The sequence below is a fragment of the Rhipicephalus microplus genome, chromosome X (genome assembly GCF_043290135.1).
Source record: "Rhipicephalus microplus isolate Deutch F79 chromosome X, USDA_Rmic, whole genome shotgun sequence".
Taxonomy (NCBI): domain Eukaryota; kingdom Metazoa; phylum Arthropoda; class Arachnida; order Ixodida; family Ixodidae; genus Rhipicephalus; species Rhipicephalus microplus.
Window position 1 is genome coordinate 123,797,138 of NC_134710.1, and position 13,805 is coordinate 123,810,942.

A 13,805-nucleotide genomic window follows, 5' to 3' on the forward strand; every position below is an offset into this window, starting at 1 on the left:
CGGCAGAAGGACGGCCATGTTAGGGAGAAGGCCAAAGTGGTATGTTACCATCTAGTTTCGAATGAACAAACCAGCTGCGGAAAATCATCTATAAAGCGATATGCAGGCCTTGGGTTGCATAGCAATAAAAAGGGAAATAAGCTTTGTTGAGCGCCTGTTTATAGAGGTAATGATTTTTCAGTGGTGCTTCGTTGGTGTACTGACTGCCTGGTATGAGTTAAAGGGACACTAAAGTCGGATAACAGTTTAAGTCAGAGTGAAAGCTCAATGTATGACATCTAAAACGACAATATTATCAACAACAGTGCCCTACTTACCGAGAAATTAAGGTAAATGCACAAAAACACATGCACCTCAGTTGGACATTTTTAAAATGATTCCAGCGACTAGTAATCGATCTAGCTGCACTAAATACAGAACCTTCTGTTTGTCAAGAGACGCAATAAAATACTGCTTGTTCTTTTCTATTTGATTCATGGAAAAAAGAAATGCCGGACGTTACTATGGGGAATGGCGCGAGTGGTTCAAAAGTTCAATTTTTGCGTGATTACACAGAACATGTGGGTCCATCTAGCGGGGCGCAGTTGTGGTGCCATCTAGCGGGGCGCAGTTGAACAAAAAACTTCTGCAATCTCGAAGCCAATGGCGGGAAATTGATCAATGGCCATTGTTGCTGCTGTGGCTCCTGTTGCTTTCGGTCTGCTGCTACTAGCACAGTAAAGCCGGGCAACGTTGTGCACGCAACAGTGACGTGAGTCGGTCCGATTGGTCTGTTTCTTGAGGCGGGTAATTTGAAGTGCGCTATCCCGTTGCGAACAACTAAAACGGGATTTTATTTCAAAATAGGCCTTTTTTGGCACAAAAGTAACACTACGAGGTTTCTTGACCACTATTATATCAATTAACGTCGACTTAATAGTTGCCTTGAGTGTCCCTTTAAGCTAAAAAGTTGCCCCGTCGCGGTGGTCTAGTGGCTAAGGTACTCGGCTGCTGACCCACAGGTCGCGGGATCAAATCGCCGGCTGCGGTGGCTGCATTTCGGATGGAGGCAAAAATGTTGTAGGCCCGTGTGCTCAGATTTGGGTGCACGATAAAGAACCCCAGGTGGTCGAAATTTCCGGAGCCCTCCACTACGGCGTCTCTCATAATCCTATGGTGGTTTTGGGACGTTAAACCCCATATATCAATCAATAAGCTGAAAAGTTAATTAGAATGCTTTTTAATTTGCCTGCATGAACAGTACGAAGAAGTGTAGTTCCAAATGAGTAGCAAGTTAAGATGGCTTGTTGAGTTAAATTTGCTCACACATTAAGGCATTGGTGCTGGTAACACGCGAATGTTTAAAAAATCTCCAGTATTTGCAAACTGCACACACATTTTTCTTTCCAGGTGAGAAATGAATTGAAACTTAACCACTAAAAACTGTTATCTCAGGCCTTACCATGTATTTTGCAGAGCCTAACCTTTAGGCTGATCAAAAACAGCAGGGCAAACATTCTGGCTACAGTTGACAAAACAACTGTGTAACTTTGTTTTTGGAGTTTCTGCACAGCTTGGAGATTTTACTCATTCACAGGTCAGGATTTATTTTGTTTCTTTTAGGCTAGGTTGGCAAAAATTGTGGAGCTCTCTCAGACTCACTCGAATATATTTTATGCTTAGAACTGACTCGGACTCAAACTCTTCAGAGTTTTCTGGGGCCAGACTTACTAGGACTCAAAATCATCAAAATATTACTCATCTGCAGGGTGCATACAGGTTCTTGAAAACCCTTGAATTTGAAAAATGCATTTTCAAGGCCATTTGAAGTCCTGAAATTTTTTCCCATTCTTGAAAATCCTTAAATTTCCTGAACACTCTCAATCGACATTGTACCCTCCTTTATGTGGTAGATCGGCATACCTGCCAAGTCTCCCTGATTTCGACCAATTCTTATAATGGTACAGTTGTCAGGAAAATTTCCCGGAAATTAAGATTTCTCTGCGTGATCTGGCCGCATTGACGAAATTGCAGCCCAATGGAATCCAGGCTTTTTGCGAACCCATCGCATCTTATTGTAAACGAATTTAGGAGGTGTTCATCTAAACGTGCAGTAGAATCTCAATGATGCGAAACTGCCAGATATAGGAATTTCTGAAATTCCCCAGCCAAGTTGCAGTTATGTTCATTGGGCCAAAATTAGGATGTTCTGGGCTTTTTTCATCATCGTGGTGGGTCGTATGAACCTAAGTGCTGAAACCGTGGAACTAGGACCGAGAGAAGTGGGCTCGAAGCTTCGGGAGGACACTCATGGCCAGCTCATGCACTGCCAGAACTGCCGCTATGGTTCGCCACAACCGCTGTGGGCGAAACTGTGGTCGCTCTTGACACGATCATTCTGTGGCGACGAGGTTACATAACTCTGAAAGTGCGCGCGCCTTCAACACTCGACCATTTTAGGGGGGACATGGTACCTGAAGCTTTTTTTTTAAATTCTTAAAATTTGATATAAATGCACACGTATATGTATTTTTTATGCCAATCTAAAAAATGTAATTCTTTTTTCTGTGACTCATTTAGTTAATCTAATAATCAGATTTTAATTACTATTAATTGGTGTGACAATAGATAAAAAATCAACAGGGCAGAAAGTTGTATTTAATGCATCCATACAAAGCAGAATTGATAAGGATTAAAAAAAGCAGATGAAATAAGGCGTAGTCACTGCGCATCTTTGAGAACCCTGTGGGATTGTTGATTTGCATGTGCACTGCATAGCAAGAGGGATTCAACGGAGGCGCCACGCCATGCTTTAGCAGACGACGCAGCGAAGGCCCCACCTGCAGCTGTAACTGCACTTGCGCGCTAGTTCTGCAAGTGCCCACAAGAGACACTCCGCAGAGCACTGGCTGCATGGTGCGTTGCTCAAGTGGAAAATGGATGCCTCGGTACATGTTATTAGCAATTCTGCCACCCCAGAGCAATTGTTAGAAAACATGAACTTGCATCTTCTGGTGCTTGTTAATTCAGGGGTGTAGAACTGCCAAAAGCATGCATGCAATTTTCTCAGTTTGCTCTTCAGTGTCACACTCTCCTTCAGGGTTTGTAGCAGTTCTTGAACACTAGAAATTGAAAGCCCTGAAATTTGAAAATACCTCAAAATAGTGTTTTCAAGGCCTCGAAAACACGAATTTTTTGAGGTCCTTGTATTTCCCTGAACTGGTGCATTAATTTTTAGCACACACCTTTTTAAATAGGCCTGTGTGAATTTGAGTACTTCGGCTCTTAAAACGAGCATTATACTCGGGGACAACTTTCTGGGGATATGAAGGCTAGACTATGGAGCCAAAAGTGGGCATTGTCACTGCTGTAGAATATAGAGCCATGAAGGCGTCCGTGTTTCTTGTGTGAAAGTAATAAAAAAGAACATTATTTTCTACTAGATACTGTTTATAAAGAGATGTATCACGCGCCGAGGACATACCATTATTGGTTGTTGCTTTATGAAGAGTCATTTTGCATTTTTGCCCATTTGAAGACGTCGCACATTTTACGTGCACCTCACTGTCAAAATGGAGTCTTCATCTTTAGGTGAGCGCGCGTCGTTCTCCAGCTATTCTGACGTCTCGCCGAAGGAGCTTGTATCGAATTTCTCTCACAAATGGCTGTGTGAGCAGGTGTGTCGAATTGTGTGCAGTGGGATTACATGAACGTGGCCGTCATTCGAAATGCGAGCCGAACCAGACTACAGTAATCTCTCTTCAACTTGAAGCCGTCAAATCCGGGGAAAATTTCGAGATAAGTGGTATTTCGAGTTTACCCAGGTCACTGCAAAAGAAAAACCACTGTTGTCGGTAAAACCTTCACGGCACAAGAAAGCTACTCTAGTAAAGGCGCAAGAATTCACAGGGAAAAAGAATTTATTACCGAATAAATGTTTGTCCAGGTCACTGCAAAATAAAAGCCAGTGTTGTCAGGAAAAGCGCCCACTGAACGAGAAAGCTACTCTAGTAAAGGCACAAGAATTCATAGGGGAAAAAAAATTATTACCGAATACCAAAAAACTGAGTGATGCTCGCCTGTTTCGCATTCAGTCCGAGAAAGGTGTTTTCCAGTTGCTCAACACATCGCATGAGCCATTGGTCGCCACCGCTGCATTCAACCTTGTTGCAGAGCAAGCACAGCATTTTAGACGTTTCTGTCATCGTAGGCACTTCTAGGGTTCTTTCTCTTCTGCGTGGTCATTTGCATTGTTTGCGGCCATCTCAACGATATTCGCGTCCGACAGCATACCTGTAACGGGGATATCTGCCTCGTAGAACGCGTACTTCTCAGAGGCAATCTCGCCGTCTTCAGCATCGCTCACACAGCCGGTCGCCTTGTGCACTTCACTCCACAGCTCATCACAGCCACTGAATTCTGCGCCAATATTTTCTTCGATCGATGCGGGGGCGCGAGAAAATCCTGCATGAGCGAAGCAGTTAGCAATTGCCAGCGGGAGTAGTTGGTGCCAGGCTTCGGCCATTAGATTGACGGCACCCAGCAGATCAATCTCATACTTCTTCCCATTGTCGTATGACAGCATAAAGCGGTGCAGTAGGCTTTTCCTATAATATATCCGGGCCATCTCAAAGACTCTCTGATCTATAGGCTGGAGAACGGACATCATATTCGGTGGCAATAACTATAGCATAACAGCCGTCAAGTTGTTAATTTTTTCGTGACTGGGGCAGTTATCAACAACGAACAACACTTTCCGACTGTTCTTAGCCATTTTCCTGTCATGTGCACGGACATACTCTTTGAAAATTGCCGCCGTCATCCAGGCCGTTTTATTTGCGCGGTAAGTCACATCCCTTGGGAGCACTGCATTTCGAAAACACCGGGGATTCAGTGACTTGTCATTGATGAGGAGTGGCAGCTTTTCATCGCCGGCAACATTTTATAAAAGAGAGCAGCTTCGTTGAGATTAAAAATGTCCTTGTCTGCATACTCAATTCGCAGTGCAGTGGGGCGTAGGTTGCACCATGCATCTGCAGCCTATTTGTCAACAATGCCGGTTTCGCCGTGAATGGGCTTCGATGGCACGTTGTTTCTCCTTTCAAACTTTTCGAACCAGTCATTGCTGCAGCTGAAGTTCGCGTGACCCATCTGCAGTGCCAAAGCATCTTCTTTTTACATTATCAATTGGGTTGTCACTGGAAGATCGGCTGCTCAAGCATTGTCGAGCCACAACAGAAGCGCTGCTTGATGTCCAGCAATTTGGAAGCTCGAACGCATTTCCGCTTGCTCGAGAAGCTTTGCTGGAAGCCTTCTAAAACCGTTTGCTTGTCTGGAAGCCTTCCAAAACTGTTTGCTTGTTTTTAAGCACTGTCGAGAGGGTTGACAAAAGGATGCTGAATTTTTTGGTGATGCACGACTTGCTTCGACATGCTTTTTCCACTTCCTTGATTAAAAAGACTTTTCCCTCTAATGTTAGTGATTTGCACTGCTTTGAGCGGGACATCTTGGAAAGCGTTCTTTGCAAAGACCACTCACTAGTGATTCGTCACGCGCAGATCGCTGAGAACACGGACAATCGCCTCGCACACACAAGGGCTAGCTTACATACTGACGGCGCTGCACACCACGCAGCAGTCGCGCCCAGGTGCACACACATGATCACTCCCGCCCCGCTGCGGTGGTCTAGTGGCTAAGGTACTCGGCTGCTGACCCGGAGGTCGCGGGTTCGGATCCCGGCTGCGGCGGCTGCATTTCCGATGGAGGCGGAAATGTTGTAGGCCCGTGTGCTCAGATTTGGGTGCACGTTAAAGAACCCCAGGTGGTCGAAATTTCCGGAGCTCTCCACTACGGCGTCTCTCATAATCAAATGGTGGTTTTGGGACGTTAAACCCCACATATAAATCATCAACATGATCACTCCCATAGTTGCTTGAGGAGGTGGATAGCAAACGGCTGCGATCGCGAGAATTTCAAGTTCACCCTTCACGACCGCGCACTCGGCACGTATAGGTAGAGCTAAGCGTTTGCACAACGCCCTCGCCTCCTGTTGGGTATGGACTTTGCCTTTTTCCCTCGCGGTCAAGATTTCGCGATATACGCTGTCCTCTCCGAAAAGCATTTGGAGATAAGAGGGGGCAAATACATGGCACCTATGGTGGGTTGATGCATGGCGAAAAAAAGTTTCGACTTGATCAAGATTTTGAGATATGCGAGTTCGAGTTAACGAGGGTTTACTGTACTTTGCTACGAGGCCCAAGTAGCCTTCCCTTCATTGCCACAGAAAGTTGTCCTATACTATACTCTGTCATGTCGACATCAATGTTAACTATTCAAGGCTTTCATGTGAGTATTAAGAACAAGCGAATAGACATTTTACTGCATGAAACTCACCTAAATAGGTGGTTTCACTGGTATCGCAGAGGTTTAAGGGGCCTTGTAACATTTATCATGGTGATTGATTGATTGATTTGTGGGGTTTAACGTCCCAAAACCACCATATGATTATGAGAGACGCCGTAGTGGAGGGCTCCGGAAATTTCGACACTCCACTTGGGGTTCTTTAACGTGCACCCAAATCTGAGCACACGGGTCTACAACATTTCCGCCTCCATCGGAAATGCAGCCGCCGCAGCCGAGATTCGATCCCGCGACGTGCGGGTCAGCAGCCGAGTACCTTAACCACTAGACCACCGCGGTGGGGCATTTTATCCTGGTGAGAAAACACCAATCGGTAGTCGAGGCTTTTGAGAACACGCGAGTCAAACGTTTTTGTGCAGCACCTGGCCTTCGATTTACAATTATTTTCCATGATATCGAGGTTTTTCTGTCTTCTTTCTACGAATTATGCCACATTGAATGACCATGTCTTATACAACTAAACCTGCCTATAACGAATTTCCGTGCAACGAATTCCTTGATACAGTAGAATCTCAATGATACGATTACGGTTGATGCGAATTTCGCGATGATTCGAATTTTTATGTTGCTTCGGATAGACTACATTATATAAAATACGCCGTGATTTGGTGTTAGACAAACGGTTTCTTCGGCCACCACGAATGATACGAATGCGTGATTGACTGCAGCACACGAACGGTGCAACGCGGATTGTCTGTGGGACGAAAGTCTGTTCACACTGTGCCTCGAAAGGAGTGAATACAGCAAAACTCATAGGAATCTCTCTCGCTTTGCCGCCTCAGTGACTGGAAGACCACGGCCTCGAGGCCGACACGACAAAATCGGCCCGAGACCATTTTTTCCTTCACATGATAGCAGGCCGCCTTTTTTTCTTCTCGGCTTTGGCTTTACTGGCTGCTCTATCTCTCAAACCACATTATGCAAACGAGCCGCAAATTCAACATGGCGACAAAGGCGTAGGCAGTGGCTCGCGCCAGCACAATCGCGAACTATCCACGCAGCAAGACAAACTTCACCGTCTTGATAAGGACGTGTTTATTGAGAGCCTGGTTTAGATTACGATCGCCGCAAACACTGGAAGAAGGTGCAGCAACAGCGGGTCGGCATCACCCATCTTGTCTCGTTTTTGCACTGCCGGCTCCGTCACCGCCACTGCCGGTGCGTCTGCTCATGTCGTTTGTGCTGGCGTATCTCCTGAAACAACATTTGTACAAGTGTAAACAGTTTTTTTTTTCAGTGCTTTGCATGCATAACAAGGACTCGGCACGAGTTTTAATGCTCAGGAAACGGGCAAAATGGAATCAATTCTTTAGCGGCGAAGGCAGCGGCAGTAGGCAAAACGAATGTGAACATTTTCGACGAGCGCAGGTGTGGTTTCGCGACCACTCTGGCGTTTTCGCCTAAATTCTCCCATGTGACTGACTTTTTTCGTGTCAACATTGGGGCGAAATTTTCCGGCCGTTTGAGCAGCGAAGCAAGCGAATTTCTAATAAGGTATGCCACTTTCCCTTCCTTTGATGCCAAGTGTGGATGTGCTTTTAGTGCCAGGAGCACAAGTGAAGAAGCCGCGGCACTTTATTTAGAGGCGGTGAAGGCAGGAAAGTACATAAAAACATCATGCACTTCCCTTCAGCAAAAAGTAGTTGACCCTAATAACGTTTTTGTTCGCCTTCATGATTAGCTTTAACTTGTTTTTGCTTCATACGAATTCGGGAAGAAACTAATATTTTGCCCGCTCACTTGAAATTCATACCGTTGAGATTCTACTGTATGATGTTGTTCTATTCCTCGCTATCATTGCATAGTGCATAGAAATACGTGTATTTGAGACATCAATATAACAAAGTAACAGCGACAGACACCCTTGATGTAAAGAATCTTTGCCGCCAACAATTTGGGTATAGCGCTCCAAATTTGTCATGTAATTTTGTCATGAGCGGGAGCCAGATGCATCTTCAGTGGTTGCCTCACTTACAATGGAGCGTGAAGTGGGCGTTCCTTCGTGCTTGCGGTTGTGCGCGAGGCAGACAGGTGGGCTTGCGTTCCTCGAGCCGACGTTCTTCGTGCTTCGCCCCCCTCATCCCCCTCCCTTCTAACATCATCCAGCTGCTCGTGGGTGCTACGAAGCTAACTGTGCTGGCTTTTTTTTAATGCTTTTGTGATGAAAGGGCTCTTCGGTCTTGCATGACACCAGGTAGCACCACTACGTTAAAAATAATAAAAAAATCTTCCTTTGTATCTTTAGGTTTTGAGTTAGCACTGCATATCATATGGAGAGTGCTTTTCCAAACGTTCCGTGGTATCCGTGTTGTTCACTGTTTTGGCATCTTCGGCTGGTGGCACTCGTGCAGTGCCATACGTTGGCACCGCAGGAGTGCCAGCGTAATATGTAAAAGAATGCTAAAAGCGTTTTGGCATTCCTTTCCAAAGAATAAGTAACATTGTTCCGGTCGATCTGGGTACTTCAGCTATACTTAAAGGGCCCGTAAACCGCCTCCAATATTTTTTTCCAGCATTTCAAGTAAACGCGCGCATTGTGTGCAGAATGCCATCTCAATCAACGATTCTGCACGTGGCAGCGCTACGAGCCGCCAGGGAAATACAAATTCGAAGAAACAATCGCTTCTCTTTTCCGAACCTTTGACCTCCGAGTGACGCGCCGTGCCACATCTCTGGCACGCCAAGTCAAAAATGCCATATATGCTGTAGAGCAAGAGCCTGCGACTTTTGGTCAGTCTGCAAGCAGCTGTCCGCACTGCTTGTTCTTGTTCATCGTATTGCCTGGGTGCGTGTAACACGTGCAGGGCACGGTGTGTTTCCGTGCGGGTCCATCGCGTTGGCAATCCTTCGAAGGCATGTGCGCAACGCAGGTTCCATACCGGCACGATTACGGCAGCCACGGTTCACCAACAAGCACGCAACTGATAGAGTTGACGGTTGGATTCGTGACTACCGGAAGTTGACGGTGTTTCAAGTCAGCGATGACGTATGCCACGCGAGATTAGGAAGGGCGCTCGGCGAGAGGGCAAAGCGGTGTGGGAGAGGATACCAGTCGAGGGAAGCGCAAGAGAGAGCGAAAGGTGTGTTCGTCATGGTTTTTATAATAAAACGCACCTAGCTCTGCTATTACTGCACCGTTTCAAAAAATTCTCACGGCTCTGTGTTCGTCGTACACTCGTGCACAATTTCCCCACAACAACTGAATTTCGACCTCTGGGTGGTTTACGGGCCCTTTAAGGCCTGACCTTACGTAGCCGTTAAAGCGCGTCGGCGCATCTTTTACGCAGTGCGGAGCAGTCTCCCATATGGAGAGAGGGAGAGAGAGAATGCAGCATCGCATAGCCACACACCCTTTCTCTTCATGGGGAGAGGTTATACAATACACAATGCGTGGCGTCACGCCTTTAGACAACAAGTTTTCAATCGACCTTAAGCGAAGCTTCGAACTGTGCTTTCTCGGCAACCGGCTGCGTCGTCCCGTCTGTTCGTGTGTGCCCCAGGAAGATATACGTGAGTTCTTTTGACAGAAATAGATTTTAGTACAGTGGACTCTCATTAAAGGAACCTGAAGGTACCAAGAAAATGTGTTCTATTTAACAGGAGCTCCGTTTACTGAGAGGTGAAGTGGGTGGCAGAATTGAAGTATGAAACCAATCATATCAGAGGCAGTTGTGTTAATAAAACAGCAGTTCCATTTAACAGATTTTCGTTTACTGAAAGTCTACTGTAGTTGTTGTGACGTTGAAAATTTAGAGAGATACTTTTAGAGAGACTCCCACTTCTTACTGTTGTTGGGAAACGCTACCCTCAGGTGTTCAGCCACTCTCAGTCTGCGTGAGAGGGCGCAACGCCGATGTTTACTGACCCCCCCACCCCCACTCTTTTTGCGGTGCTTTTCGTTTGGTGCAAAAAAAGAAAGGGGGAAAATAAATCTGCGTGACAACCCTCCCCCTTTCCTGTTGCGGAAATCTCCTAAATTCAGAATCCTTGAACTTGGCAGGCATGGATCGGCATAGACCTGACTAACTCTCCATTTCCGAAACAGTAATTTGGTGTGAGTTGATATGGTTTCGTTTTCCAAAGCTTCACAGGGTATTACTGCGTTAAACTATAAACAAACGAAGTGAGAGACTTTTAATGCCCTTCGGTGCTGGCTCCTTTCCTGATGTGCGAGCTACGAAGCTAGTGAAGCTAAAGTTAGCTAAAGTGCAGACTAGACTTGCTTGTTATACTTGCAGTATGCATGTACTATATAAGTGCTACAAAAATGAATCAATTTTGAAAAATTAAGAGTAAAATATTCTCAACAATGCGTGCTGCTTTAAGTCCTTGAAAAATATGTGACAGGTCCTCGAAAATTATTGAATATTCTTGAATTTTCGCTTTGGAAGCCTGTACGAACCCCGAGTCAAAGAGAAGCCACATTGAATAGATGCATGGTATCAAAAGGAGCTTGAAAGCAGTGTTTGCTGGTTTAAAGGGGGACAGGCACTTTGAAATACTTTTTTTTGAATGATTTGTGTGAAAATTACTGAGTTCATGTATATTTCTCTTCTGATTTCAAATAAGCTATTTTTTGTTTTAATGTGTAATTTTTAAGTGTAACATTGTGGCTTTTGGGGAGCAAGTGTTTTTCTAAAGTCATAGTTTTGCATATTAAATCACCATATCAGAATAATCTAAAATCAAAACTGTATTCAGTACGACGGAACAAAGTTATAATATGAAGCATTCGTAAGCAAAGTTGCAGCTTGACAATGGCTCGCTCGTGAATGTTTAACCTAGTATGTATGTGTATATTTCTAATTAGTTGACAAGATTTATTGTTGTGCTTCATACAGTTTTTTACTGATTCATTTTGAAACTTTCTCAGAATGTGAATGAAGCAGTTCAAGCAAACCAACAAAAATGTGCTGATACCTGCAGAAAACAATATAGTAAAATAAAACTTGCATTAAAGAAAAAAAATTGTTCGTGACAACACTTTGGTCGCACCAACTCATATCAGTTAAGTTTCTGCATTGCCTCATTCTTGATAAGACAGCTATAAAACACCACCCCTCCAGTGCTTGACCAACCTAGCTGAAGGAACTTTCATGTTGCTATTTCAAAAGACTATCTTAGGAATCTTAAAATTTTTTTCTGCAAATTCACTTCTAACTTTCAGAAAAATATTTGACAAATACTCAAAAAATATTCTGTTCGATTTTGCACTCAAACCTATTCAAATTCAATTTGCACTAAAAAGTTTGCTTTTTGCACAGAGTTACTGCAATTGTTTTGGTTAACTATTGATTCGAAACAATGTGTCTGCTTTTGCTTGTGTGCAGAAAAAGATGTTAAGTATTGCTCGGCGAATAGCAAAGTTATGTCTACCAAATGAAATGATATATAATAAATTTCGAATATACTTCGAAGTAAAATGACAGAAAAAAAAAAGTTGCAGGGGATCTGATCCTTAAGCACATTTTTATGAGATAGGAACATAGAAGTGTTTTATTTGGCTAGATTGAAGTACTGAAGGTGTGGTGTTTCCTTGTTGTTATATTAAGGATGTATTTGTTTACACTATTTAGTACAATCATTGCGATGTCAACAACACATTATGTGTAAAAGGAAAAGACTATTTTCTTCTCTCTTCTTCAAGTTCTGTGAAGTCCCAACTGATTTAGCGGACAAAGATGTGCTCCCTTCGAATTTGGAGTTGCTAATCTGTCTTGTAGACATGAAGGTATAAGAACGTCTGAAATTTCTGATGCTGAAAACCTTAATCTGATTTTCTTTGAACATTTCAGTTTGTAACAACATTAATTAAAGCCCCCACCTATGGCATGTTGCTTCAACCAGCACTTTTGTCAGTCAGTCTGTTTATGGCTATAGCGGAGCCCCAAAAGTTTACCATCATACCAGATTGTGATACAGCGAAGCATATTGAAAATACGAAGGGGCCACTGTAATGGCAAAGTGCATCTTCATGTAGGAATCGCCGCTTTCTCGAATCAATGCATTTACTACCATAGAAGAGTCTGAAAGGCAGCTTCACCATAATGTGATAATATGATGGGATAAAGCATATAAAAAAATCTTAAGCGGCCACTGTCAATCAGACATTGACGGTGTTTGTCTTCAGAAAGATTGAATAGAGCAGAGTTTAATCTTTCGTTTTTAATGTTAAAAGTGTGCATCCATGCTGTAAAATATGATGCTGTCTTTCTCTAGTATCTCAAATAGTGTTGTTATTAAGTCCTAAAAAAATTTTTGTTAGGGCCTTGAAAATTCTTAAAACACCCTTACACTTTTTTCTGAACAGTTGCTGTGAACGATGCAACTACCCCCATTAGTGTTCCCTGTCTGCCAAGACGTAAAAAAAAATGTGTTGTTGCTGTTAGATGCAGGCTGCTCAGCAGCATCCATCGCAGCATGGTGGGCAGCACCAGGGACAGCATCCAGGGCAGCAGCACCCTGGTCAGCAACATCCTGGACAGCATGCTGGCCAGCATCCTGGCCAACATCCTGGCCAGCACCCAAGCCAGCAGCATCCTGGGCAACACCCTGGCCAACATCCAGTTCAGCACCCCAGTCAGCATCCTGTCCCGCATCCTGGGCAACACCCCAGTCAGCATCCAGGACAACATCCAGGTCCACATCCTAGCCAACACCCTGGTCAGCAGCAGCCACATCCTGGCCAGCCACACCCAGGACAGCACCCTGGCCAGCCACACACCTCTCAGACCCAAAGCCAGCATCTTGGCCAGCACCCTTCTCAGCATCCAGTGCCCCATCCAGCATCGCATCCAGCTCAACACCCTTCACAGCATTCCAGCCAGGCGCAGCAGCCACAACAGCCACCTCAGCAGCAGCAACAGCATTCCTCACCACCACCAGTTTCCTCACCACCCAGTGGCCCAGGTACGCCACAGCAACAGGGCCCCTCACCTCCTTCCCAGCAGCATCATCCGCCATATGGCAGCCAAGGTGAGAGACTGCTAGTATACTTATTTTTATTGCGATAGCAATTATATGGACACTCTCGACCTGATTTTGCCGCCGGTGTCGACGTCATGCACTGTATTTGTATACGTATCTACATATATAAAAACACAAGAAAAAAAATCTAGAAAAAAGCACTCCTGCATGCGGAATCGAACGTGGGACCTCTGCATCGTAAAACCGAGGCGTTAACCACTGAGCCACCCTGGAGAACGTTCTTCACCATTCAAACGGCAAGCTATTTATACCTACGACTTACTGCTGCTGTGTTTTCGGCATTACAAGAAAGATGGCGCAATGAGCGCATGGTGCCTCATCGTGCAGTGGCGCCCACTCTAATCTCCTACGCGTACTTTGCCCGGCTTAGAGAAGGGGTTGAGGAGAGGAGAAGCATATGCCTTGGCTGGCCTCGGGCT

General features: G+C 44.8%; 1 protein-coding gene across 2 annotated transcripts in view; it reads left to right on the forward strand.

Moving 5' to 3' along the window:
• Positions 1 to 13,805, forward strand: part of LOC119176386 (uncharacterized) — a 147,058-nt gene that overhangs the window by 57,423 nt on the left and 75,830 nt on the right. For both annotated transcript variants that reach the window (XM_037427642.2, XM_075877568.1), the window contains exon 8: positions 12,789 to 13,374. In XM_037427642.2, the coding sequence (XP_037283539.2) occupies positions 12,789 to 13,374 (586 nt within the window). The remainder of the gene's footprint in view (positions 1 to 12,788; positions 13,375 to 13,805) is intronic.